The sequence below is a fragment of the Mustela nigripes genome, chromosome 17 (genome assembly GCF_022355385.1).
Source record: "Mustela nigripes isolate SB6536 chromosome 17, MUSNIG.SB6536, whole genome shotgun sequence".
In the NCBI taxonomy this organism is placed as follows: domain Eukaryota; kingdom Metazoa; phylum Chordata; class Mammalia; order Carnivora; family Mustelidae; genus Mustela; species Mustela nigripes.
This window is the reverse complement of record NC_081573.1, coordinates 27,505,877-27,530,513: the sequence shown is the minus strand read 5'-3', so window position 1 is coordinate 27,530,513 and position 24,637 is coordinate 27,505,877. Positions and strand designations below refer to the sequence as shown.

The 24,637-nt window shown below is 41.9% G+C and overlaps 2 protein-coding genes across 12 annotated transcripts in view; one reads left to right on the top strand and one right to left on the bottom strand.

The window, feature by feature from the left end:
• The window catches only part of BRD7 (bromodomain containing 7), a 34,579-nt gene extending 13,763 nt beyond the window's left edge, over nt 1–20,816 (top strand). The window contains exons 3-17 of one of the 4 annotated variants that reach the window (XM_059382310.1): nt 19–148; nt 487–544; nt 3,549–3,693; nt 6,801–6,911; nt 11,178–11,362; nt 12,340–12,463; nt 13,079–13,154; nt 15,221–15,328; nt 15,697–15,832; nt 16,222–16,333; nt 17,887–17,943; nt 19,034–19,148; nt 19,405–19,572; nt 20,099–20,242; nt 20,579–20,816. In XM_059382310.1, the coding sequence (XP_059238293.1) occupies nt 19–148; nt 487–544; nt 3,549–3,693; nt 6,801–6,911; nt 11,178–11,362; nt 12,340–12,463; nt 13,079–13,154; nt 15,221–15,328; nt 15,697–15,832; nt 16,222–16,333; nt 17,887–17,943; nt 19,034–19,148; nt 19,405–19,572; nt 20,099–20,242; nt 20,579–20,634 (1,725 nt within the window). In that variant the 3' untranslated portion in view covers nt 20,635–20,816. The remainder of the gene's footprint in view (nt 1–18; nt 149–486; nt 545–3,548; nt 3,694–6,800; nt 6,912–11,177; nt 11,363–12,339; nt 12,464–13,078; nt 13,155–15,220; nt 15,329–15,696; nt 15,833–16,221; nt 16,334–17,886; nt 17,944–19,033; nt 19,149–19,404; nt 19,573–20,098; nt 20,243–20,578) is intronic. The other 3 variants (XM_059382311.1, XM_059382312.1, XM_059382313.1) reach the window with 3 other exon arrangements.
• A 1,365-nt stretch (nt 20,817–22,181) lies between these two features.
• ADCY7 (adenylate cyclase 7) overlaps nt 22,182–24,637 on the bottom strand; it is a 54,771-nt gene continuing 52,315 nt past the window's right edge. For all 8 annotated transcript variants that reach the window (XM_059382303.1, XM_059382301.1, XM_059382308.1 and 5 more), the window contains one exon: nt 22,182–24,619. In XM_059382303.1, the coding sequence (XP_059238286.1) occupies nt 24,473–24,619 (147 nt within the window). In that variant the 3' untranslated portion in view covers nt 22,182–24,472. The remainder of the gene's footprint in view (nt 24,620–24,637) is intronic.

Sequence of the window (24,637 nt, the reverse complement as noted above, 5' to 3'; positions counted from 1 at the left end):
TCCCTTTGTTTAATTTAGGAGGATAAAAAGAAGCGAGATCGGGACCGCATGGAGAATGATGCAGAAAAAGACCTCCAGTGCCAGGCCCCTGTAAGATTAGACTTGCCTCCTGAGAAGCCTCTTGCAAGCTCCTTAGCCAAACAAGAAGGTTGGAATAACTCTGAATTAACTTCTGTGAATGAGGAGGCGGAAATTATTTGAAGGGTTGTAGCCAGGGAAAGTGGGTTTTTAGTTTTTAAGTTAAATTTTTAAAGCTGTTTTATTGAATTTTTTGAAGTGTTCTTTTTTCTGTCACTGCATATGAGCTTTAAATTAGCTTCAATTTTGAGTTGAAATTTTCATAGTTCAGTATATTTGTAAGAGAAATGGAATTGCTGCGTGAGATAGTTAATGATGGATATGAGGTACCTCAGAGAAAATAAGCTAAACAATACTCTCTAGAATCTTCCTTTTGAAAATACTCTTTCCCTTTCTTCTTTGCTTTAGAAGTAGAACAGACACCCCTTCAAGAAGCTTTGAATCAACTGATGAGACAATTACAGAGGTAAATGTTTTTTCCAACATTTTTATAACTTGGAAATTAAAATGGGAAATATAGGATCCAAACCACTTCTCTATTTTTTATTATTTAAAGCCACATTTTGTGGCCTCAATCCAAATGTACTTGATTTTAAAGTGGATGATAAATATTTTGCCTGGCAGTAGAAAGTACTTTAAGAAGCTGACTTTAAAATGTTCTCCTTTGGTTTGTTTTAACTGGCAACTTGAAGAGTGTTACATAATACTCTTAATGGCAAATTTCTCTTTTAAGTAACTTCTGATGTTGAAACTTTAAACCAGGAATAAACAATACAGATATTTTCACTTCGCTAATAGATGAAAATACCTTCTATATATTTGTTCAGTGCTTATAGTGCTGTGAATATTCAGTAATTATTAAGTCTGGAAGAAGAAACAAACTAAAGAGAATTTGTGACCCTTTCTTACATGCAAAATTTTGCTCTAAAAATTACAGTATCTAGATTAAACCAATGTTAAGTTCATAAAAGGGGGAAAAAAACTCCATCTTCATTAAAATACATATTTTTGATACCTGTCTCTACTCGGAATTTGAATTTTAAGTTCAAAGACCTATTATTTGCAGAGGATTCATGGGTGGAGGGCATGCATTCTCTTAGTGAACTTTGTTCTCACTGGGTTGTCCTCTGTCAACCCCAGAACACATTACACATCATTTTGTAAGTTAAAGCCTCTTGTGCTCTCGGTATTCACCACCTCTCCAGCTTTGAAATTAAGACGAGAAGGTAGTGGCCTCTCTCCCTTTTTGGTGTTAACAGGATAAATGAGAAAATTACATCTCCAGTCTTTACACTTAAGTAAGTCATTCATTACTTGTCCCCAAATTTGAACAGGTAAACAGTAGGTGTTCTGACTCTACTAGACTGTATGATTTTGAAGTGTTTTGGCTCCCTTTGAAGTTTTATTTTTTTAACATAAGACCAGGATGTAGCTTAATGCTGTCAACTTAAAAGAGATCCACTTAACAGGGTCTCTCTTAGGGGTGCCTGGGTGGCTCAGTTGGTTAAGTGTCTACCTTCACCTCAGGTCATGATAATCATGTCCTGGGGTTGAGTCCCACATTGGGCTCCCTGCTCAGTGGGAGCCTGCTTCCCCCTCTGCCTTTCCCCATTGCTGACATCTCTCTCTCTCTCTCAAATAAATAAATAAAATCTTTAAAGCAAAGGTCTCTCTTAGGCCAAGGATATTGACATTTCTCCAAACATTTTGGGAATTAGAACTCAGAGCCACATTTTTTGAATGCTCATTAGTGATTCCTCATCCTTCGGCTCAGCCCAAATGCTGGCAAATGGTGTAGTTGGTTAGGGTTATGTTAAAATGTCTGATTCAAGGGTGGGTATAGATAATTTGCTCTGAAGAAGTCCTCCAGAGATGATCAGTGTTGTTATGCATAGTAACTACTGTAGACAGACTGGGTATTTTTGCTTATTCTTTATTTTCTAGTCTCACCGCCTAGGCATCCTGCTAAGGAAAAACAAACAGCTGAGTTTAGATTCCAGCTCTATCTTCTATCAGATTTATGACCTAGAACAAAAAAATTGACCTCTGAGCCCCAGTTCCCTCATCTCTAAGTGAGGCTGCCACCACCTTGATGGTTTTTGTAAGAATTTGATAAAAAATACATCAGGCACCTTCCACTGGGCCTGCATATGGTAAATACATTCTGAAAGTTGCTCTTATTACTACTTTTTAAACCATTTTTATTGTTATGATTATGTAGAGTAAGAAAACTTTGCTTTGCCAAATTTCCAGAAGAGAAAATCAATCTAATGACCTAATCATACACGGTGGTCTTCAACCCTGTCAGTACTAGGATTACCAAGCCCAGATACTGCAGTACCAGTACTCAGTACCAGTGCCTGGACAGACCCTCCTTCCCGGGAGATTCTGATGTAGTGGGTCTAGGGTGAGCCACCCCCCAAACCTGGATTTTTTTTTTAAAGCTCCTCTCTTGATTCTCATGCACAGCCAGAATTGAGAGCCTACAATAGAAAGCACTGGTTCTTAAGTTTGGGGGTCATATGAGGACCTTTTTAATGGCAGTTTTTTGAGTACTCCCCTACACACACAAAAGTCAGAGCCACTGATTAAGAAAATACAGATATTCAAAAAAAAAAAGAAAAAGAAAATACAGATACTCATGTGAATTGTGTGGCCCACCAGGAGTCCACAGCTTACAGTTATAAATCAGTATGGAAGATTGTAGGTGTGCCTTTATAGTTATTCTTTCCATCTTTTCCCCTATGGTTGAAAAAAATACATAGTGCTTATCTCCCAAAAACCTTGACATTGGTCAGTTAGTCTTAGATCTTTTGTTTCATTTTTCCCTATGTAGGAGGTGCTACAGATTTATTAGCATGCATATTTTAAAAGATTCTTTGTCTTAAGGGTACAGCTAGTATGTAAAACATCTTAACCTTTTTATTATGAGTCTTTAAAACCATTCCTTCAGGGGCACCTGGTGGCTCAGTTAGGCATCTGCCTTAGGCTCAGGTGATCATCTCCGGGTCCTAGAATTAAGCCCCCACGTAGGGTTCCCTACTCAGTGGGGAGCCTGCTTCTCCCTCTCCCACTCTCCCTACTGTGCTCACTCTCCCTCTCTGTCAAATTTTAAAATGTCTTTTAAAAAATAAAATCATTCCATGGGGCACCTGGGTGGCTCAGTGGGTTAAGCCTCTGCCTTTGGCTCGGGCCATGGTCTCAGGGTCCTGGGATTGAGCCCCACATCGGGATCTCTGCTCATCAGGGAAACTGTTCCTCCTCTCTCTCTGACTGCCTCTCTGCCGACTTGTAATCTCTGTCAAGTAAATTAAAAAAATAAAATAAAATCATTCCTTCAATTTGCAGTGAAGAGCATGTTAGCATAGTACAGATTCTTTCTGCACTGAAATGTTTCCCCTGACTTTTGTGCCCAGACCAGTAGGTTTGTTTGCAGTAGAAATAAAACTACCTTTTTCGTATCTTCACAGGAAAGACCCAAGTGCTTTCTTTTCATTTCCTGTGACTGATTTTATTGCTCCCGGCTACTCCATGATCATTAAGCACCCAATGGATTTTAGTACCATGAAAGAAAAGATTAAGAACAATGATTACCAGTCCATAGAAGAACTAAAGGTAACCATAGTTACTTATGTTGTGATTAGAAAACCTACCAGAGTAACGTAACTATTCAGTTGAGAGTCAAACTCTTGGATACTGTATATATACGGTCTTGGTAGAAGTCTGCATATCTGGTAATAGGAGGCTTTCTCATTGACTTCTTATTTTGCAGAGAATTAAATTTATTTTAATATCCAAAATGTTTGTATTTTTCTATCTCAGAAAACATTTTTGAGCTTGGTGATAGAAAACCAGACAAACTAAGCCGTCTGCTGTCTTTTTATTATTTGGGGGCATTTTAGAAAAATTTTGAATTTCATATATTCTACAATATATATTCTCAAACTTTAAAATGAAAAAATGTCAAATTTTCCATTTCAGACCAATATGGGTAAAATTGATACTTAAATGAAAGTTGTGACAAAGTAGTTTCCTTTTCTGTTTCTAGACAGCTAAAGTGTAGCATGCCTCTCAAACAGAGGAGAAGTTGGCTTGTCCAGAAATAGTAAACAAAAGTTTAATTACACTTCTCTTTGATGAAAGTCAGTTGCTTCCCAAACTCAATTTGGCTATATTTGTTGAGCATATTTTCTTCAAAAGAGAGGAAGGGAATTTTTAAAAAAGTGAAGAACACGTAAGGGATGAGAGGGTGATGTGTGTGCCTGATGTTATAGTGCAAGTTTTTCCATCTTTAAGTAGCTGCGGTGTATGTTGATTTCAACAGCATACTTTTCATTTTGACCTTCAAAGAAAGGAACCTTGTGTTCTCAGAAATTTTCTCTGTATCAAACCGCCCAAACTTAACTGGTTTAGATAATACCTATTTTACCTTTATTTTTTCGAAATGAACTTTGTAGTATTCATCTGACCTAAGTACTAGATTCTAAATGGTTAGATTATCTTTTTACCTTTTTTTAATCCACATATCAATCAGTTGAGATTTATGAATAAAACTAGTATTTAATTCTATCTTTCCTATCCATTCGAATGTGATAACATTCCACTTACTCTGGAAACCTGAGTTACATTCTCTTGTATTCACAGAAAAGGAAGCTTTCCAAACTTCTCATCTGGTGAAAGTTAGGCTAGAAGGGTTTATTTCAGCATATTTCTGACCTTCTTACTGCTTAGTGGAAAAAAAATTTCCACTATTTTCTTTCAGTAAATAGTTTTCCTCTGATCTTTTTTTTACGATGACAGGAGAAAGGAGAAATGTGCACCCTATGTGTTTTTGCACAAATGATTATTAAGATTTGTTGTAACTGAAACAAACTAATACTCTCACTTTTCGGAGTTTTCTACATTACTGCATTTTTTGGAGGGGGGGGAATCAATAGCCTAATGTAATATTAATTATTTAATTCAGCTCATTAAGCTGTTCAGTTTTTTTAAATTACCTGAAAAGTATGCACAAAGGTTATTTAACTTTTTGAATGACCAAGTGCCATTTCCCCAGAGCCCAATAAAGCCTAGCACATGACAGTTAGGATTCGTGGAATCTACGCATATCCTTAACAGATGAGATCAGTGGAATAATCCAGTACTCTCTTGCCGGTTAGAGGCCCAGTGGTCCCTTTTATAAGTAATAATTATCTGATGTCCTTCCTCAATTGCCTCCCATTTCCCAAAATATATATTTAGTAATTCTGAACGGAATGGAAGCCTTTCAGAAAACCAATAGCCAGGGTCCTTAACCTGGGGTCGTCTGGATGGAAGCCACAGATGGGCCTTTAAGGGGGAACCTGCTAAAATTACATGGAAAATTTTGTGTTCAATTTGGTGTGTATATATATTATGCTTGAGGAGTGGATGAATGGCTTTCATCACATTCTGGAAGATGCAGGACCTAGCAAATTCTTATTAACTACAGATTTGGCCAGGGACAAGGATCCACAGGTACTTCCATCTACTTTAATACCAGACTTCTTGTGATCCTTGAGTCTGTCTTCTCATATGCTTTCAGATAATACTAAGTCTACCTGTTTTGTTCTATTTAAGTGTCCTAAGCTGTCATCACTAGTTATTAAATAGTGGGGTTTGAATATTTGTTTTGGATATGGAGGAAGAGTTTGTTTAGGGGGAATTTTTTGTTGTTGGGTTTTTACCATTTTAACTCTGACCTTGGCATAATCACTGCCACATTTATACAGTGTAAAAAATTACTTAACCATGAAACTATGCAGTGGCATTGAGCTCTCCAGCACATGTAGGTACTTTGAAATTTAACCCAAAAGTACAGTTTTGATAATTTGGCTACTCCGATTACATGTTCCAACTCTTTGAGATTGTATGGTTTATTTCACATTGGCATGATTTTGCAGCATTCAGTAAATTATGTTTAGCTTATGATAGCTAACACTTAAAATTAGTGTAAATATTTTAACATTTTTGCTCAGTTAATTCGAATTTCCTTAAAAATATTGTGATAATTTAGCCCTGTCACAGTTTTCATCAAAATTTGAAATTTCCTAATTCATAAATGGAAATTTAAGATGTTTGTTTTAAAACCAGGAGTAATATTTTTTAATTACATGAACTCAGTTAAGATTATTCTAGGGGCGGGTGGGTGGCTCAGTCTGTTACCACTGGTCCAACTCTTGATTTGGGCTCAGGTCATGGTCTCAGGGTCATGAGATCAAGCCCCACGTCAGACTCTGTGCTGGGTAAGGAGCCTGCTTAGGATTCTCTCTCCTTCTCCCTTTGTCCATTCCCCCATCCCCCTCCCCCACCACCTACTCTGGATCACGTTTTCTCTCTCTCAAAAAAAAATTTTTTTTTTAATTATTCTATTAAATAGAAGTATTTTCTTCCAATTCTTTTTGTGTGTGTTAAGGTTATAGTGAAGAAATCCATTAAATTTCATTGTAGGATCTAAACATTTATGTAGTTCATTTAAAAAGTCAAGAATTTGGAAAGGAATTTAAATTAACTTAGTATTTGTTAGTTTTAAAACTTACTAAATTGCTTTAATGTAGTTTAATAAACAGTGAAAAGAAAGGACGGGGTTTTTTGTTGGTTGTATCTGCCTTAATTTTTCAAGGACCTGTATGATTTCAAACAGGGACAAGAAGGTGCTTTGTTTTGTTTTAAATGCATTTTTCTCCTTAATATTCTCTCTGCAGGATAACTTCAAACTAATGTGTACTAATGCTATGATTTACAACAAACCTGAGACCATTTATTATAAAGCTGCAAAGAAGCTGTTGCACTCAGGGATGAAAATTCTTAGCCAGGTAAAGGAAGTTCTTTGTCATAAATAGTAACTGTTATAAAATCTGAATGCCTTTGTTTTTTGGTTAGAGCAATAGAGATCCAGTACAATATTAGTTTTATAGGCAGATTATATTAAAGGAGGAAATATTCAATGAAGAAAGTTTTCATACAGAGAAAATTGAAGCAGGAAATTCTCATTTGGAATTGATACAAATAAATATTGGCATTCACTACTAATATTTATTGAGAGGCTGTTGAATCGGTTAGTAATCAGATAGATTTATATTTGCTGTGAAAGAAACATCACCTGGAATTCCAGGATAAGATTGATTAGATGAATTATGAGGACTTTTAGAGGGGAAAACTCTCTACTTCCCTTTAAAGGATGGAATTTGATGTTGAAGCGTAGGAACTCCTCCCACTACAAAGAGAATTCCAATGAGCAGTAACCTGCTTGTTGCCACCTCCCCACAAGAGCACTCTCCCTGGAAGGACCAGAGCTGGTACCATAGCAAGGCGGCAGAGGTGGGAGGGACACTTCATCATCAAGCTTCATGAGACAGCATAAACACGATAGTTTATTCAAAAGAGAGGTTAGTGGCAGAAAAGAATAGGTGCCATCTCAGAACAACCACTGATGAAAGGCATGGTTGGGAGGGGGATTGAGGGCCTCGCTGTGCACCTGCTGGGAGAAAAGGAGAGCTCACAAAATAGGTCGTGTCTTTTGAGGTCTTACTCATGGCTCTGAGTAGGATGGGAAGTGAACTGAGATGATCCTGGAGCCTTACCGCAGAAGGAAGTTGGAGTTCTAGTTTTAGCTCTTGCTCTTAGTTGTGGACCTCGGGCAAGACATGAACCACACTGGGCCTTGGTGTTCTCACGTGTGTTAGAAGAAGGTTTAAAGTGCAGTCTCCCAAGATAATTGCGAGCATTAGGGTGCCAGCTCTCAGAGCTAGGGTAGGCAGGAGACTACAAGAAAGGAGAGCAAGAGAGGAAAGGGATTTTGCGAAGAAGAGACGAGTGGGGGTATAAGTCAAGAAGCATGAGGAAGAAATCAGAATGAAGAGCTTGGGCCCAGACTCAGATGAGTTAGAGGAGAGTAGGAATGAGTCATGTGTAGATGCACACAGTTTCCCACTTGTTACAGTGACCATCTGTATCACAGTTTTACATTTGAAGAATTGTCTTGGTGTGCAGATGTCTGAGTATGGGCTTGGCTCTCAATGATTCTCAGATTCATTTAACTGGGAAGGAAAAACATTTGCATTGGTGATGATTCTCGTACTCCTAATATTCAGGCGGCATCAGGTCCTGCCCTTTCCTACAGACTTAAGAAACTGTAATGTAAACCAGTTACCCGTCTTTGGCAAAAATCTACAAAGGGGACTATAAAATGTTTATCCCACTCCTTGCAGGAAGACTTAATCCAGCCCCAAGCCATATTCCAGGTTTAAAAATCTGCAAATGCTTGTTATTACATTTGAAATGAAAGTGCATCCTGCAGATGTAGTCTTTAGTCACTCCAAAATGTGCACATTGAATTTTTGGGAGAAGTTGAAGTTGCAGTATCCCAAGTAAATTTATCAACTTTGATTTACCATTATATTCTTTTCTTCACATAATATAGTTAATATAACATGCAAAAGATTCCAGTATCTCTTGAATTTTATTGGGGGTGGGATGGCTGGAAGCACAGAAAATAAACTTTCTTCTCCACTTTCCCTTTTCTCTCTCTGTTGTCTTCCTTTTTTTTCAGATCTCTTCCTGTTGAGGAGCCCTACCCATCCTGTGTTATAGCTTCCTGTTGACTGTTCTCTCCACCCTAAATGGGAGGGATCCTTACAACAGTGATTTTTAAATGTTTAAATTTAGATCTTCTGAGTTAACTCTTCTAATAGCGGTACTCCCAAGGGAGGCCAGCACACCCTTCCCATGAATGGTGTCTTTTTAAAAGATCACTGGTTTTGAATGTTCAGTGTAAAGATTATAGAGCAGTCATTTATCATTTTTTTCATATACACACAAGTAGACATTTTTATGAAGAGTGGACATAGTCGAATAACTTTTTTGCTCACCAAGATAAATACTAGAATGCTGCATTATACTACAAAGAATAATGCAGACTACTCTTTGTAGCACAGTAGCTTTAGAATCAAAGTTCAAGTCCTGGCTGTGCACTGGAGATGCTGAGTGACCTTGCTTGGCCTCAGTAGTCCTTACCTCGTGGAGCCAGGCGGCCTTGCAGGATGCATGTATAAGCACGCGAGTGTTAGCTGTGGCAGAGTCAGTCCTTTCAGTCATTTGATGTTGTAAAATTGAGGAAAATAAACAGTATGCTGATTCAAAGACAATCTTCATTATTTAAAAAAAAAAAAAAGACTTTCAAAGTAAAATCAAACTCCGCTTTTTCCAGTGATTTATATTGAAATTTAGAAGATTTCTCTAATTCTCTTAATTTTGTGTGTGTTATATTTTTTTTAAATTCAAAACTGTTCTTAAGGTAGGTTCTACTTTATAAAATTCTAAAGTGGAAATAAAAAGATAACTGAGAACTTCGTGACCTAAGCCCATTCATTTAACACCATTTATTGGGTACTAGCAGTGTACCAGTCTCTGATTCAGGTCCTCGAGATAGAGCTGGGTGAGGAATTACCTGAGTGACATGCACAAGGGAAAACACAAAAAGTTCCAGAGATAATCATACTCACTAAAATTTTAAATATTATTTAAAATAAGACATGTTTTTAAAAATCAAATTGGCACATTCTTTTAAATACTATTCAGTTTGATAAGGATTCAGAGAGACTTTAAAACATTGATATATGCATTGATAAAACTTCTCTGGAGAGTAATTTGGCAGTAAATATCAAAACCTGATGACCTGTTTTCACTTCTAGGATTTTTTTTTAATATAGTTAACATCCAGTATCACTTTTGGGAATTCATCCTAAAGAGATATTCTTGGAGAGATTTATTTACAGTGATGTTTATGAGAACTATTTGTAATAGTGGGAACTTGGAAATAATTTAAATGTCCAATAGTGGAATGTTAATTAGACCATGGTACACAGGATTAAATACGATACACTTGTTAAAAAGTCTTTAAAGAGTATTTACTAATGTGGGAGGAAAATTATTATAATTCATTAATGAAAAAAATGCATGTTACCAAATATACATATAATTATAATTTGTTAGTATGTATAATGCTTAGAGGAATAGAGGCTTAGTGATAAGTTAACAAGGTTTATATTTTCTCCTCTACCCAAATCTTTGTCTACAATGAAATATATTACTTGGATAGTTTTAAGATTACCTTAAAATAAAAGTTCAATAAAAACAGCAGGTCCTCATTCTGGAAGCTCTCACAGTCTGCACTGCTAATTCAGCAGTGTGATAAGACAGGGCCCCTCATGAGACCCCAGAGGCCTGACCTTCATTACTGGTTCTATGACCCTAGGTGAGGTATTTAGCATTTCTGGGCTATGTTGTTCTTATTTGAATGACCTCTGTCCTTTCCAGTTCTTAGTTTCTATTATTCTGCAAAAGTCTTCCCTGGCGTTGCCATGCAGCCCGTATTTTATCCAGGGACAGTGCTCAGAGTTAAAAGGCAGAATAGTTGCTAGAAACAAATGTGCCTCCAGAAACCTCAAGCCCTCAGCCACAAAGAAAATTTCACAGCATACCAGTGCAGTGGAAAATTAAGTACATGTTTCACTAAATAGAAACAAGACTGCTTTGGTAAGAACATTATGCTTTCTGGGAAAGAAACTATGCTAGCAACCTTTTATTCTCCTGGAAGCATGTTTTCACACAGAGAGAAATGCCAGTGGCCTCGGGTGATCCTAGGATACTGGAGTATAAAGGTACTCACGTGTTCATATCCTCTAGCTTTTTGAAATACCTGGTAACTGTTAAATTCCAAAAAAGAACCCATTCTGTTATATATAAAATTTAAACATAATGTTAAACTAAATTTTCCTTTTTGAAGTTAGTACTGCAAAGAATACTTAGTACTTATTCATGCTTTCTCTTCTACAAATGTTTTGATGATGTAGTCAAGTTAAAAAGCATACTCTTAACGTTGGAAATTAAATTATCTGTATTGAAGAAATAGACTGTATTGTCCTGGTTCCCAAACATCCTCTCTTGGTATAATAACGTTTAATTGCTTTTCTTTCCTAGTTAATGACAGAGTAAGTGCAAACTCACATTGTGAGAAAGAACTGCATCACTTTAAAAATTAATGACAAATATGCAATGAGAATATTCTTGAATATTTTTAGGAGAGAATTCAGAGCCTGAAGCAGAGCATAGAATTCATGGCAGACTTGCAGAAAAGTCGAAAGCAGAAAGATAGAACAGACACCTCGCAGAGTGGGGAGGACAGCGGCTGCTGGCCCAGAGAAAGGGAAGACTCTGGAGATACTGAAGCACAAGCCTTCAAGAGTCCCAATAAGGAAAACAAAAAGTAAAGAATCTTTGGAATATTTAAGTTAAGCTATCTTTTTCAGACCATTAAGGGGGGAAAATACTGTTTCAGTGCCTGCCTTGGGAAGACCAAGTCATGGTTGGTTTTTGGCATGAAAGTCCATTTTGGTGATAACTCCCATCTTCTCATACAAAGCACCTATATGGAATTGTTTAAACATAGTTTAGAAAACAGTGCTGAATGTGTATTCTTATGAAGGTAGTTTTAAAACCAGTAAATTATCTTTAGGGACTTTGTGAATTTATTGAAATAGAACTCTCTGTTGAAGAAAAACATCTGCATTTGTTACCTCATTCCATAAAGGGGTTGAGACCGTAAATTCAGCCTACGCATAGTCGAAGCTGCTTCCTGAACGGATGGGCCATTGGTGAGGTGTGTGCGTGGCCTCCACCAGACGGCACCTGGTAGGAGCGGTAACTCAGCACTGGTCCCCCCAGGCAGTTCCGGCCGTGGCCGACGCACTTGTGTCCACCTGCTCCCACCACTGACTGACCCGCAGCCCTGAGGCCCCGCATCTCACTCTCCACTCCAGAAGAGGGTTCTAGTGAGCAGGCTGGGATTTCTGTTGGCGTAAGGCAAAGAAAGTAAATTTGTGACGTACTCTTACTCTGTTTCTAAGATTTGTGTAATTTAAAATGTATTTCATTTTAAACTTAGAAACTGGACTTTAAAAAGAAAATGATGTGTCCCTTTTGAGGTAGAATCCATTTGTGTGACTGCATTGAGAAAAACGCCTAAGACATAGCACCAGACTCAACACAGGAGAGAACTGAGTGTCAGGTCCGCCTTGCTGCACGCGAGTTACAGGCGCTCCCAGGCCGCCAGAGCAACAGAGCTTTAATGGGCCACCGTAGTGCCAATGGCTCCGATTGAGTTGTGCTCCCGTTTGGAACTCATCTTAATGTTTTCATCTTATTATTATTTTTTTTTTACTTAGTATTAATGTGTGTTTACAGGAAAGACAAAGATACACTTGAAGATAAATGTAAGAGCAATACTATAGAAAGAGAGCAGGAGCAGATAGACCGCATCGTTAAGGAATCTGGAGGAAAGCTGACCAGGCGGCTTGTTAACAGCCAGGTGACTGGGCTTTGTCTTTCTTCTCACCACCTACTGTGTGGTCCTCGGGGCTTGCAGTCAGATTGCTTGTGCGCTTTCAACCCATACCTGCTGTAGAGCAGTTCAGTACAACACACAGAGAAGTCCGTTTTAATAATTTATTTGTAAAGTACATGATTAATCTTTTCCTCTGTTAACTGGATTTTAGTGCGGTTAACATGTTCTAAACTTGGAAAATGAACATTTATACTCTGGCCTCTTGAAATCATTGTTTAGCACATTGGTTTAAAATGAAGTGGATTAATATGTGACTTTCAGCAGTCACTCCCCTCCCATGGTCTCCAGTATCCTCCTTCTTTAATAGAGTAGGCAGAACGGAGGGGCCTAAAGGCCTCCCCCCCCACAGCTCTTGACCTGAGTTCTCCCTAACCTTCATTTCTGCAGTGCATTAGCCCTTGTGTGTATGGCGCCAAGTGGGAAAGTCAGTATCTAAGTATAACAGTAACAACTCTTAATACTAGTTTGATTAAATTTAAGGCTTTCTAGTATGAGATATATATATACGCACATGTACTTGCATGCGTATGAGGTATACATAGAATGGTTTATGACATGTGAATACTCGGGTCATTGCAGTGTGAGTTTGAAAGGAGAAAACCAGACGGAACGACGACACTAGGGCTTCTCCATCCTGTGGATCCCATTGTAGGAGGTAAGTTCACAGGTCAGAATGTGCATGAACTTGCTGTTTGGCAACAAGCAGTAGCCCGGGTGATATTTTAAAACAACAGGCCCAATACTGAGCAGTCCACCTGTGTCAGCTTCCCCAGAGAACTTGGCCAGACACCGTGCATTTTGTGCTGATAGCTAGCCCAAATTTACCTCAACTTAAAGCAGGTGCTATATAGATCCAGGGTCCTCTAGAATACAAAGTCCCTGGAATAGCAGACCCACCAATAAAGCCAAAAAATGACATAATTTCTAGCTCTGGCTCTAAGTGACCATGGTATTGTACACTCACTTATTTCAGGAGGTATCTCAAAACTCTCTTATCATAACATCATAAATCTGACTGGCTTTTTAAATTTCAGTGAATAGAGCACACATGCATGCCCTGCAGTACCATACTAGTTGCAGGAGAACAGGTCTACTAATGCCGTGTGTCGTTGTGGCTGGTCACAAGTTGGTAAAGGTCGGGAAGCATGGCTTTAGAACCCCAGTCATATTTTTATTTTCTCAGGTGGTATTTTAATGGCGATAGTATAGGGAATAGTTTGAGACGTGACATAAGAAGAACTTTTTGTCATTCATCTGAGGAGGAGGAGCGTATGTCAGGATAAGCAAACCTGAGAATGTTACTTTATAAACACCCATTTCATGCTGCCATCATGAGAGAGTTCACTGGCCATACAGAAACGAGTGATGACACTTCAGTGAACAGTCTCCAGTACTTACCGTTGTGCTGCGGGCACGGCCTGGGAGCTGGAGGTGGAGCAGGGTGTAAAGTAGGGAGCAGAACAGGAGAGAGGAGGCCCATCCCCTTTCGTCTGGGGTGGGGAGTCGAGGAACGAAAGTGAATCATCGTGTGAGGAGCCGCATCCCATCCGCCGTGAGGAAGGCAGCTGTGACAGCACGCAGCAGAAGCAGCCCTGGTGTCGGGGCCAGAGAAGGCTTCCTTATTCTTTAGCAAGGTGATGTTTAGATTGGTCCCATAAACACGAGGGTGAGGGGATGGGGGTAAGAGACCTTGACGCATCTCCGGATGCATTTGCGGAGTGCACCAGGGAGCCCACTGATGTCTTCGAGCATCGCAGTCTGCTCTTGAAACACTGGCAGAGTTCCTTGGCTTAGAAGAGGAACTGGTGTTGTCCAGGGTAAGAGAAAAGAAAAAAAAACTCACTTTTTGCTTTTTATGCGAACTTTGCGTAGTAGAAGTTTCTATGGTCTTGCAGCAAAGGAAATGCTGCCAGACTGAGAACACTGCTCTTTCTGGTATAGCCGTGGTAAAGATTGGTGGTAAGGAGATGCAGCTAATGATTTAGGTGACACCTTAAGATCTGCCCCTTCTTTGTGTCCCACAGTCTGTCTGCCCTTGCTCTGCTATCTTGCCTTTCCCACTCCTGGAGGCAGGGTCTGTGAGGCCCAGGCTGAGCTCCGCACATGGCAGCAGCCCCCAAAGGGTCCATGTCCTGCTGTTGGGTGGAAACTTGGCCCCATTCACTTCTCAGGTTCATCTTCCTCGCAGACTGCAGACTGCTTGCTGCGAGGGAAAGCAGACCCAATTTAGGTGCGCCACATCGCTCCCAGGCGCTTTCATTCTGTCACCGTGGTCACCTGTGGCCACAGCCTCTATTCTGGACGGTGGTGGGGGGAAGTAGCCTGCCTCGTAGGTACTAGTTTTTCCTGAATATATCATGAGTTCTTGTCTTTAATCAGGTATTTTTCCTTAGTCTTTTACTAACCTTTTCTACTGGTTTACTTCCATCAAAGTTAAGTTTCAACTTTTAAATCCTTAATTATTTTTTTAAGTGAAATGCAATGTGATTATAAAGAATTACAAGAAAACAGTAGAGTATGATGAAAAGGATCAGCTGCAGGTGCTGGCTGCGCTCCTTCCTTGCCGAGATTTCTGTAGGTAAATGCTGGGTGTAGAAAGGGCCACCTAGGCTCCTGGACAGAGTCACAGAGACAGCACGAAGCAGTGTGCGTGCACACAGCCTGCGGAGCCCCACTCGGCTCCTGACCGTGTGCACCTCCCACACTGTTCTTCCGTTTCAGAACCAGGCTACTGCCCCGTGAGACTGGGAATGACAACTGGCAGGCTTCAGTCTGGAGTGAATACTTTGCAGGGGTTCAAGGAAGACAAAAGGAACAAAGTCACTCCAGGTAAGCCTTCTGTCATCACCCAAGCAGTTAGGGGAGGGAAAAAGCATAATTTTCATTTCTTTAGTTCTCTTGGTGGTATATTTGCAACATGAATCAGCTGTTTTATTAACTCTGGAAGAAGCTTTAAAATCAGCTATTAGTATTTAAAATGAGTTTTGTTCTGGCTTTCTTCTGTCTCCCCTTTGTGGGGAAAAAGTCACTTGATTTATGACTCCCCAAGGATCTGGGAGGGGGAAATACTTACCTTGGATTTTTTATACTTGTCAGTGAAGTAGTAAAATTAGAAGGGAATAACCTTTAGTAAAACAAAAATTAGATTGACACACAAGTAAAAGAATAGTACAGTACTATTTGATTTCTGTTGACAGTGTTATACTTGAATTACGGGCCCTACAGTTCTTATGCTCCACATTATGACTCCACATTTGCAAATATTAGCAAGGATGATTCGGATCTAATCTATTCAGCCTATGGGGAAGACTCTGACCTTCCCAGTGATTTCAGGTGAGTGACCGATTGGCCGATGTCCTCAATGCCACATTCTCCTGAAACACCGACAGACCTGTGAATATCCAGGGGGTGTGGTCTGAACCGGAGGGGTAACCCGGGGACTCCTGAGACACGTGTAAGTCCTGTGGGGAATAAGGTCACCTCAGGGAGGAAGCGAAGGGCAGGAGCATTTCATTTCACTGTGTTCTTGATGCTCTTTAGTTCGCTCCAGGCGATAAAGGTGTCACTGGTAAATCTGTAAAGAGGGTGACGGACCCAGATGGCGATTCTCACACCTGGCACATAAAGTGAGGCGTGTCTGATGGAAACAGTTGACTGGGATAGAAGGATTCAGCCAGTGGACGATGTATATGGAAGTGACATTCCAGCTCTCTCTGTTTCAGCATCCATGAGTTTTTGGCCACATGCCAGGATTATCCTTATGTGATGGCGGACAGTTTACTGGATGTTTTAACGAAAGGAGGCCATTCTAGAACCCTGCAAGAGTTGGAGATGGTAAGAAAGCTGCTCAAGAAATGGGTAATTTATTGTTGGCTCTGAGCATTAGTCACTCAGTGTTATGAAACCATGGGAGTCACCAGGATGACAGCTGAGCTGCATTCCCCTGAAAAGCCAGGCCAGCCTGGGTGGGGACCACGGGTGGAGGACAATGAACGGAAATAGTAAGTCTAGTAAGTCGGCTACCAGGGTCTTTGAGGGCCAGAAGACCATCATTATCTCCCGATCTTGGGAATGTAGGAATCAGAATGGAGTTAACGACTCAGAATTCAGCTGGTGCTCTGTATGCTAACAAAAAAGGAAAGTCTTGCTCTCTGGCTTGAAACTGAGTTGACTAAAATAATAATGTCCTTTCCTTTATTATTCGGTAACAACACAACGGTGGGGTCACAAGGAAAAAAGTAAGAAGTTTCCTCTTTGCTCCCTGCCGTTAACACTTGTAAACTGTCTCCAGTTTAGTTGGCCATAGTTCATCATCTGGAATAATCACACCCTTAGCTCAAAGATTAGAACCAGAAAATGTCCCTCCTGATAAGTAGAAGAGAGTCAAGCTCCACAATGTCCTTGTCACCGCAGTTAGAAGAACCCTGTGTGTCTCTCCAGGGGTCCTCAGTTCCTGAGGGCTTTGGCTGCTTTTGGCTTGTCCTCTGCCCCCACGTGGCTGCTGGGCCCTGGGTGACTCGGCAGTGCTGGGTCAGCACCTCGGGTTCAGCGAGAATTGCTGTACAGCCTTCATGCAGGAACGACTTTCCTCACGTGACCTAAAAAAAAATGCCACTTCACAGCTGTTCAGAAATATTTTTCCTCTAACCCTTCCATGAATTTGAATTAATTGGTAGTCTTCAGCTACAATTGAATAGCTTTCCTTTGGTTGGGTAGGGCAGTAGATTTCAGATCTAAAGTTTCTCTGTCCGTTGATCCAGCATATCTTTGCAGACTGTGTCTTAGAAAATTTTAAAAAGTTATATATAAGGATACATTATTTATAATTTTAAAAAATTGGGAATTGGTGAAAAAAATCATAATATAGCCTTTCAAAAAGATCACTTCGTTATTGATTTTCACGCATGATACATTTGTCTGTTGTTTATGTGTGTGTGATTTCTGACAGGTAGGAGGATTATGGGCAGCTTTCACATTCTCCATAGCATTTGAATATTTTACAGTAATCCTCTCTTATCCGAGAATGTTGCTCTCTTAATGCAAAATAGTTCCTAGAGTGCCTCTATTTTCTGCTTGTGCTAGACTCACCTGTTGTTGAAAACCGACTCCCATTTATTAGGTACTTCTGTGCTATTTACCAGATACCGTCATATATGTTTATAGCTTTTTGTTCAGGCACAGAAAGATCAATCTTGAAGTACCAGTAATAGGTACTCTTGACACAAGTACTCTCAAAATGCCCACTTACTGTATCTGACTTGTCTATTTAAATTCCAGTAATCCATATTCTTATTCCTTATCTTGAAACTCTTAACATTTTATTTTCCTTGATATTTACCTCTTTAATAGATCTTTGAATAAAAAGTTGTTTGTCTTTAAACTTCTAGTCATCACCTGAAGACGACAGCCAGACTGGGAACCTTGACTCCGAAAAAGAAATGGAGGTGATTGTTTTTCATTCTTCATAAAAAATATTTAATGGGAGGGTAAGCCAAAAGGCCCAAATGATAAAGCTTTATTTTAAAAGAACATTATTTGTTGCGTATCTTCATAAATAACAGCACTCTCTCCGCCTGTGGGGAGCGGGCCTGTGGTGGGGGGCCGTGGGGGGGCGGCCCCGCCCACCACACTGCATAAATGTATGCCCTATAGGAATGCAGATTGCAGACACCCGCTGCTCTGCATAGCTGCGGAGGTCCTCCCAGAGAGCATACTGGGCCCGCTGGTCCTAGAAAGATGAAGACATTCTCCCAGCAGGCAGTGGGAAGTGGGCCGAAACTGCACGTGTAGTGACAGAAGCAGACACAAGGGGACAAGGCCCGTGTGCAGAGAGCACAGTTGGCATGTGAGCATGGGGTGCCTGGGCAGAGGAGGGGTGGTGCGGAGGCCTGCACAGGTGAGGCCCTGACAATGGAGAAGCTGAGATTTTGCCTCAGAAGACGGGAGGCTCTGAGGAATGTGGAGGGGGAGAGCGTTTAGAGGAGGAGACTTGGGAAGGGCTCTGGGGCTTGTCTGAGTAAAATTCTGACAAGCGTCGCAACGCCAGGGAAGGGACTAAAGATAACACAGTAGAGGCAAGTACAGTAGAAGCCAAGTCCACCACCTCAGGCTCAGGCTGTACTGCGGGAGAGCAAGCATATACACTGGGGCCAAAACGTTGCCTGTGAGCCTCGGAAACGTGCGGCATCGTCCCAGTCCACCAGGAGCTCCAGCGGCATAGACAGGACCAAGGCCCTTGTTCCTTCCATCTTTAGAGAGGCTGCCGGATGGAACAAACAATGGGTGTTGTGTAAGACACGTCATTTCATTTTCGGGAAGTAACGCCTTTGTGGATCGTGTTTGGCCCAGATTGGGGAATGGCACTCTACTAGTGTTCTGGGAAGATGGTTTTGTAGGTATCAGAATTGTAACTCCAAAGTAAATAGGTGCAATAACGTGGCCTGGACACACAAACCATCTTACAGAGGTCTCATTCTAGCACCACTGGGGCTTAACAAGCCCAGGTAATAACTTTTTTTTTTTCCTTTTTTAAAGCAGATTACAGAAATAGAGCCAGTGGGGCGTTTAGACTCCAGCAGTCGGGACCGGCTCACAGCACTGAAAGCAGTAACAAATTTTGGTGCTCCTGTTGAAGTTTTTGACTCTGAAGGTGAGTGTCCCTTCACGACCCGGGCAAGTCACGATTTAGTGTCCCATTACTCCAGATTGATACCGCCACTCACTACAGGAAGATCTTGACTGGCCATGCTTCCGTGAAGGGTAAAGCATGTCTCTAGTGTTGATTTCTTTAGAGGGGGATTACTCCTTTGAGGAGAGAAAACTAGCCAATAAGTAGCAAAACCCCAGAGCATAGGACACACTTAACCACCCAAGGTCAAACACAGGTGGGTCCGTGTTTTCTTTAGTGTGTTACTCTTCGCACCACACAGAAGCTGAAATGTTCCAGAGGAAACTTGATGAGACGACCAGATTGCTCCGAGAGCTCCAGGAAGCCCAGAACGAGCGTCTGAGCACCAGACCCCCTCCCAACATGATCTGTCTCCTGGGTCCATCGTACAGGGAAATGCATCTCGGTATGTTATGCCTCCGGTAAGAGGAGAATGGGATCCTTAAAGGGAAAACCTTCTGCGAAGTGACCCCACTGTCAGCAGCGCTGAAGCGAACTGTGGCTGGTTTCTTTATTGCATTTACATAGTTGGCCCTTGAACAACACAGGGATTGGGGTGCCAGCTGACCTCCCTCCTCCCCTGCCCCGCAGGTCGAAAATCCATGTGTAATTTTTGACTCCCCGCAAACTTGAACAGCCTTCTGTTGATGGGAAGCCTTACCTACAAACAGTCAATTAACATATATTTAGTATGTCGAATGTATTACATACTGTTTCTTACAGTACAGTAAAGAAAAGTTAAAATAATAACGAAGAGAATAGGTTTACGGTCCTGTACTTGTCAAAAAAAAAAGATCTGTGTATTTGTGGACCAGCTCACCTCCAGCCTTGCAGTTCCAGGGTCGGCTTTGCATTGCTCTTTTGTTTTTTGTTCATTATATAAAGGAACCAGGTTTTAACACCTAGAACTATTTCTCTTTTCTTTTCCCCAGCTGAACAGGTGACCAACAATCTGAAAGAACTTGCACAGCAAGTCACTCCAGGCGACATTGTCAGCACGTATGGAGTTCGAAAAGCAATGGGGATTTCCATCCCCTCCCCCATCGTGGAAAACAACTTTGTAGATTTAACAGAAGGTACGTGCCCTGTGTTTCTGGGAGGACGGAGGGCTGTTGTGAGTAAAGGAACACAGTCCTCTCCCCTCGAGGAACACTGGAAAAATTACCTCTGCGTGTTGACATTATATAAAGTGTTTTTATTCTTTAGACAAGATGTAAGGGAAGCAAAGATGTGACACATTTTCAAAAAAAAAAAAAAAATCTACAATGATACCCCTAGTAGTACATCTATCTAGTCTTTAACCTTGAATGAGGTAAAGAAGAGCTGTCAGCACTTAACTCCTCTGGATGATACCTTTACCTTTTAATTAAAAGGGGAAAAGTGCTGAATGAGGCCGTAACTTTTCCTTTCAGATTTTGAAGAACTGAAAAAGACTGGTATTGCCGAGTGTGGACCTGATGGGATTTGAAGCTCACTGGTATTTCATTATATATTATGTACATATTCTTTTTCATTCTTAACTTGGAAGTGCTTTTCAGAAGATATTAAATATTTGTAAATTGTGTTTTTAATTAAACTTTGGAACAATTAATTTTAATGTTCCAGAGATTGGACTTGTATTAGGTAATAAAGCTGAGCCTGGGACTATGAGCCCTGTTGGTGCTGTCAGCTGAGTTGCCCCTTGACCTTTCCCCAGGGCTGGGTCTCAGAGGGAAGTGATAGAGGAACTGAAGAAATAAAACAGCCTTTTCAGGACCCTTCGTTAAAAGCAGCAAGTCCGGGGCGCCTGGGTGGCTCAGTGGGTTAAAGCCTCTGCCTTGGGCTCAGGTCATGATCTCAGGTTCCTGGGATCGAGCCCCTCATCGGGCTCTCTGCTCAGTAGGGAGCCTGCTTCCCATTCTCTTTCTGCCTACTTGTCGATCTGTCAAATAAATAAATAAAATCTTAAAAAAAAAAAAAAAGGCAGCAAGTCCCCCCAAATAACTGAACTCCCTCATTTTTCCGCATTTGTCAAAACTCATTAAAGAAATTACAACCAAATAGTCCCTGACTTACCAGATTTCACCTAGATGATTTATCCAAAGAAGGGCCTCATGAGAAAGGAATAGGATGGACTCAGACCCGTTGCCATCCCGAGTGGGCCTGGGCACAGTTGGGTCAGAATAGTGACAGTGCCGCTTTCCTTAGGGCATACAGACAGGACCAGAGCTCAGATGCTTCTTTAAAATCCCTATCCAGTGAGATTTTCCATCGTTACACTGTGAGAACAAATATTAGTAGATTCTGTTTAAGTGCATATCCCTGGCATAACTGATGGTAATGCTGTCCTCCTGTAGGATGAGGTGATGAGGTACCTCTCCTATCCACTCTTCCTGTCCCCAGCCCCCCAAAAATCACACCAGGAGCTTCATAGCACTAACCTGTCAGTGGTGCTGTTTGGTTTAGTTTTTCCATTTTTGAGAGGGTCACTTAGAAACATAATAAAAGAAGCTAAATAAGAAAGGAAATCACAGAACTTAAAGCAAAGTTTACATTTCTGTTTACTGTGTCTCCCAGGCCACCTGTGCCTCAGCATGTCCCTTGAACTGAGAGTCCTCTACTTTTATCTGAAATACAAAGGTCGGCTGTTTGAGCAGATAATGGAGTGGGAGACTGGGAGACATGTGGTCCTCTTCCCTAACCAGGCACCACACGGCAGCCTGCTTCAGGGAACCCGACTTGGGCTGTACGGAGCCCCTGTAGGACTCCCCTGCCCACTGGCTGGAGCTGTTTTTATTTTCCTGACTTTGAAAATGAACATTTAGCAAGAATAAGTGGGGTGAAGGAAAACGGATTCTCCAACACAACCCAGTCTTAAAAATCTACTGAAAACCATATGCCCAAAGAACTTCAAAATTGTTATGTATTTTATCAGGTCTTTTTTTAGAGTTTAATTTTAATCTTTCGATTATTATTTAGGCAGTAATCTTCTCAAGCAGACCAAGAAAACACTGAAATTCAAAACACTTTAGGACATTGTTTTTCCAGATTGCTGTTTTAATATATGAAAGGCTAAACAGAGTAGAAACACTGGTACTTTGTAAAAATGAAGTATAACATTTTGAAACAAATGTTAAAGATCTATAAATAGTTAGTATACAGAATAATTCCTACTCATATGTACCTTCTCAAAACCTGGTTTTAGACATGACCTATTATATACACCATGTATGCTGTGCTCAGTGATCTTCTGTTAGGAAATCTTCACACCGCCCCATGGCCCCTAGGAAAGGTCAGTGTTGGAAAAGGTACTTGTCCTATCATAAAACAGAATGACGCCTGTGAGGAAAGGGCCCAGCCCCTGGAAAACACACTGAACAAAAGTGACAGCAGGTGCTTTTTAGGGTCCGTCCCACATGGTGGTCGGCACATCAGAAACTCAGAACTTCCAAAATGTGCTTATCAGAGCACCGTGCTTGAATTGGAAATAAAAGACAGGACTGGATTTCTGTTGTTGAAGGATAAAAGTAACTCAAACATTGCCAGAGTAGAAGTAGGCCCACCTCAGAGATCCCCAGCACTCCTACGTGCATCCATATCGTATCTGTGACAGAACCTTCCTGAACTCTTCAGGGGAGCCCTGCTGCATGGCCCAGGTCGCTGTCGATTTAAGTGTATGGGTCACAGTGCAGTACTCACCAGAAACCATTCCTTTATATGAAAAGTTGGTGCAGAAAAGCAGTCTTTAAATGAGGTTATTCCCCTTAACAGCATTTTTGCCATAAAATCCCTTCGGATGGCAAGGTCTTGTACCTCATTCATCTCTCTTCTAGTGACACGCAGGCATCGCGGTGCTGGCGCACCCGGCCCCTCCGGCAGACGCTTCTGCGACGACAAGCCCGCAGCCAGGGTCTGAGCAGACTGCGGGGTCAGCTGCAGTCCTCCCTGCCCTTGGCTGCGGCCCCGCGTCCGCTTTTGAAGTCTCCCATGTGCAAGATTTCCCGGAATGGCAGGGGGTTCCCAGAGGACCCCGAGCTGGGAATTCTGCTCTGTAGTGGAGTGCGGCTGGGGGAGAAACCCCCGGGCACGCTCTGGTGAGGAGGCAGCGAAGCTGATCCAGCAAAAAGGGGGCGGTTCGGTTCCTTCTCACCTTGAAACAATTCAGGCTGACTTGTGATTCTCGACAGCTGAAGCGCTGAGACGCAGCTCACAAACCTGGCTTTTCACATTTGCCCTTGATCCTTGCGGTTCAGAGCAAGACCATCCCAGCATTTCCGAGCAGGCTGGCTTCCCACATGGCCAACCTCTGCAGGCTTACGTGGAGTAGATGTTTTTCATTTTGAGGCTCTTCAAGTTAGGTGTGAGGACTAAAGAAAAGGAAGGAAGCGCTACAGGTGGCCCGCATCCTGTCTGCAGACTCCACTCCTTTCCACCACAGAAGCTAAGATTCCGCGGAAAGCTGCTGGGGAGCACCCACGCAGGCCGGACTGGTCGGGGAGGGGAGAGGAGGGTGGTGCCTGACTTCCGGGGCTACCGCCGCTTGCCTTCCTGCCGGGAGCCGCACTCCGAGCCACACCACCCCCGGCTGGGCCAATCCAGAAACGAACACTAGACAGTAGGTTCTCGTGCCATGTCAAGGGTTAAAAAGCACACTGGAGGGAAGAGACTTCGTCTAGCACCTAGGAAGTCATTAAAAAGAATAAAACCTCCACTAATAATACAGCCATTTAAAACAGACACCTGCTTGAGATGACAAGAGGCAGCAAGTGTCCGCTGTGGTTTTTCCTCCCTACTGCATAAAACCACAGATTGAAAACAGCCTTTTCAGCTCTATTTCCTGGAACGCCTGCGTGAGAAATAGAGAATCCTGCGGCTGATTGGCTAAGGAGCAAAGAGTGCCCAACCCATCCTGGATGGCTTGTCCTGGTTCTGTTCCTAGAAAAGACAGGTCCTGCTTGTGCACTCGCAGGCCAGGCAGGGTACGTGCGGCGCATGGGAGATGGCCACAGCACCGAGGGGACTGAGCTGCTGACCCACACGAGCGAGCCAGTCGGCACAGTCCAGAGGCTGCACTGCAGGCTCAGATGGCACAAAAGGCCTGGCTGCCTGTGCATGGCAAGACTGTGGTCGCCTCGAGTTGGGGTCTGATGCGCCTTCCCAGAAATCCTCTAGCACAATCCGAGGAAGCCACACACAGCCATCTGCCGGGGTAGTGACAGCCAAACCCCGGGAATGCCTTTGTGACTGGCATGGGGCTGAGGGCTCCCCTTCGCTTGCCTCGGGGAAGGAAATCCACTTCCAGCATGTTCTGCACCTGCCAGAAGCCCTCAGTTCAGTCCCAGCCCTTGGAACTTGGCAGTGTCTGTACAGACAAAGTAAGTCCTCAGCTCGCCTTTGCCTTTGACGTTGATCAGTCCTCGGCACTCGCAAGAGTAACCTAATCCCTGGAGGGTGGCACACGTCTCTTCAGTAACCTGAAAGGAAGAGGACGG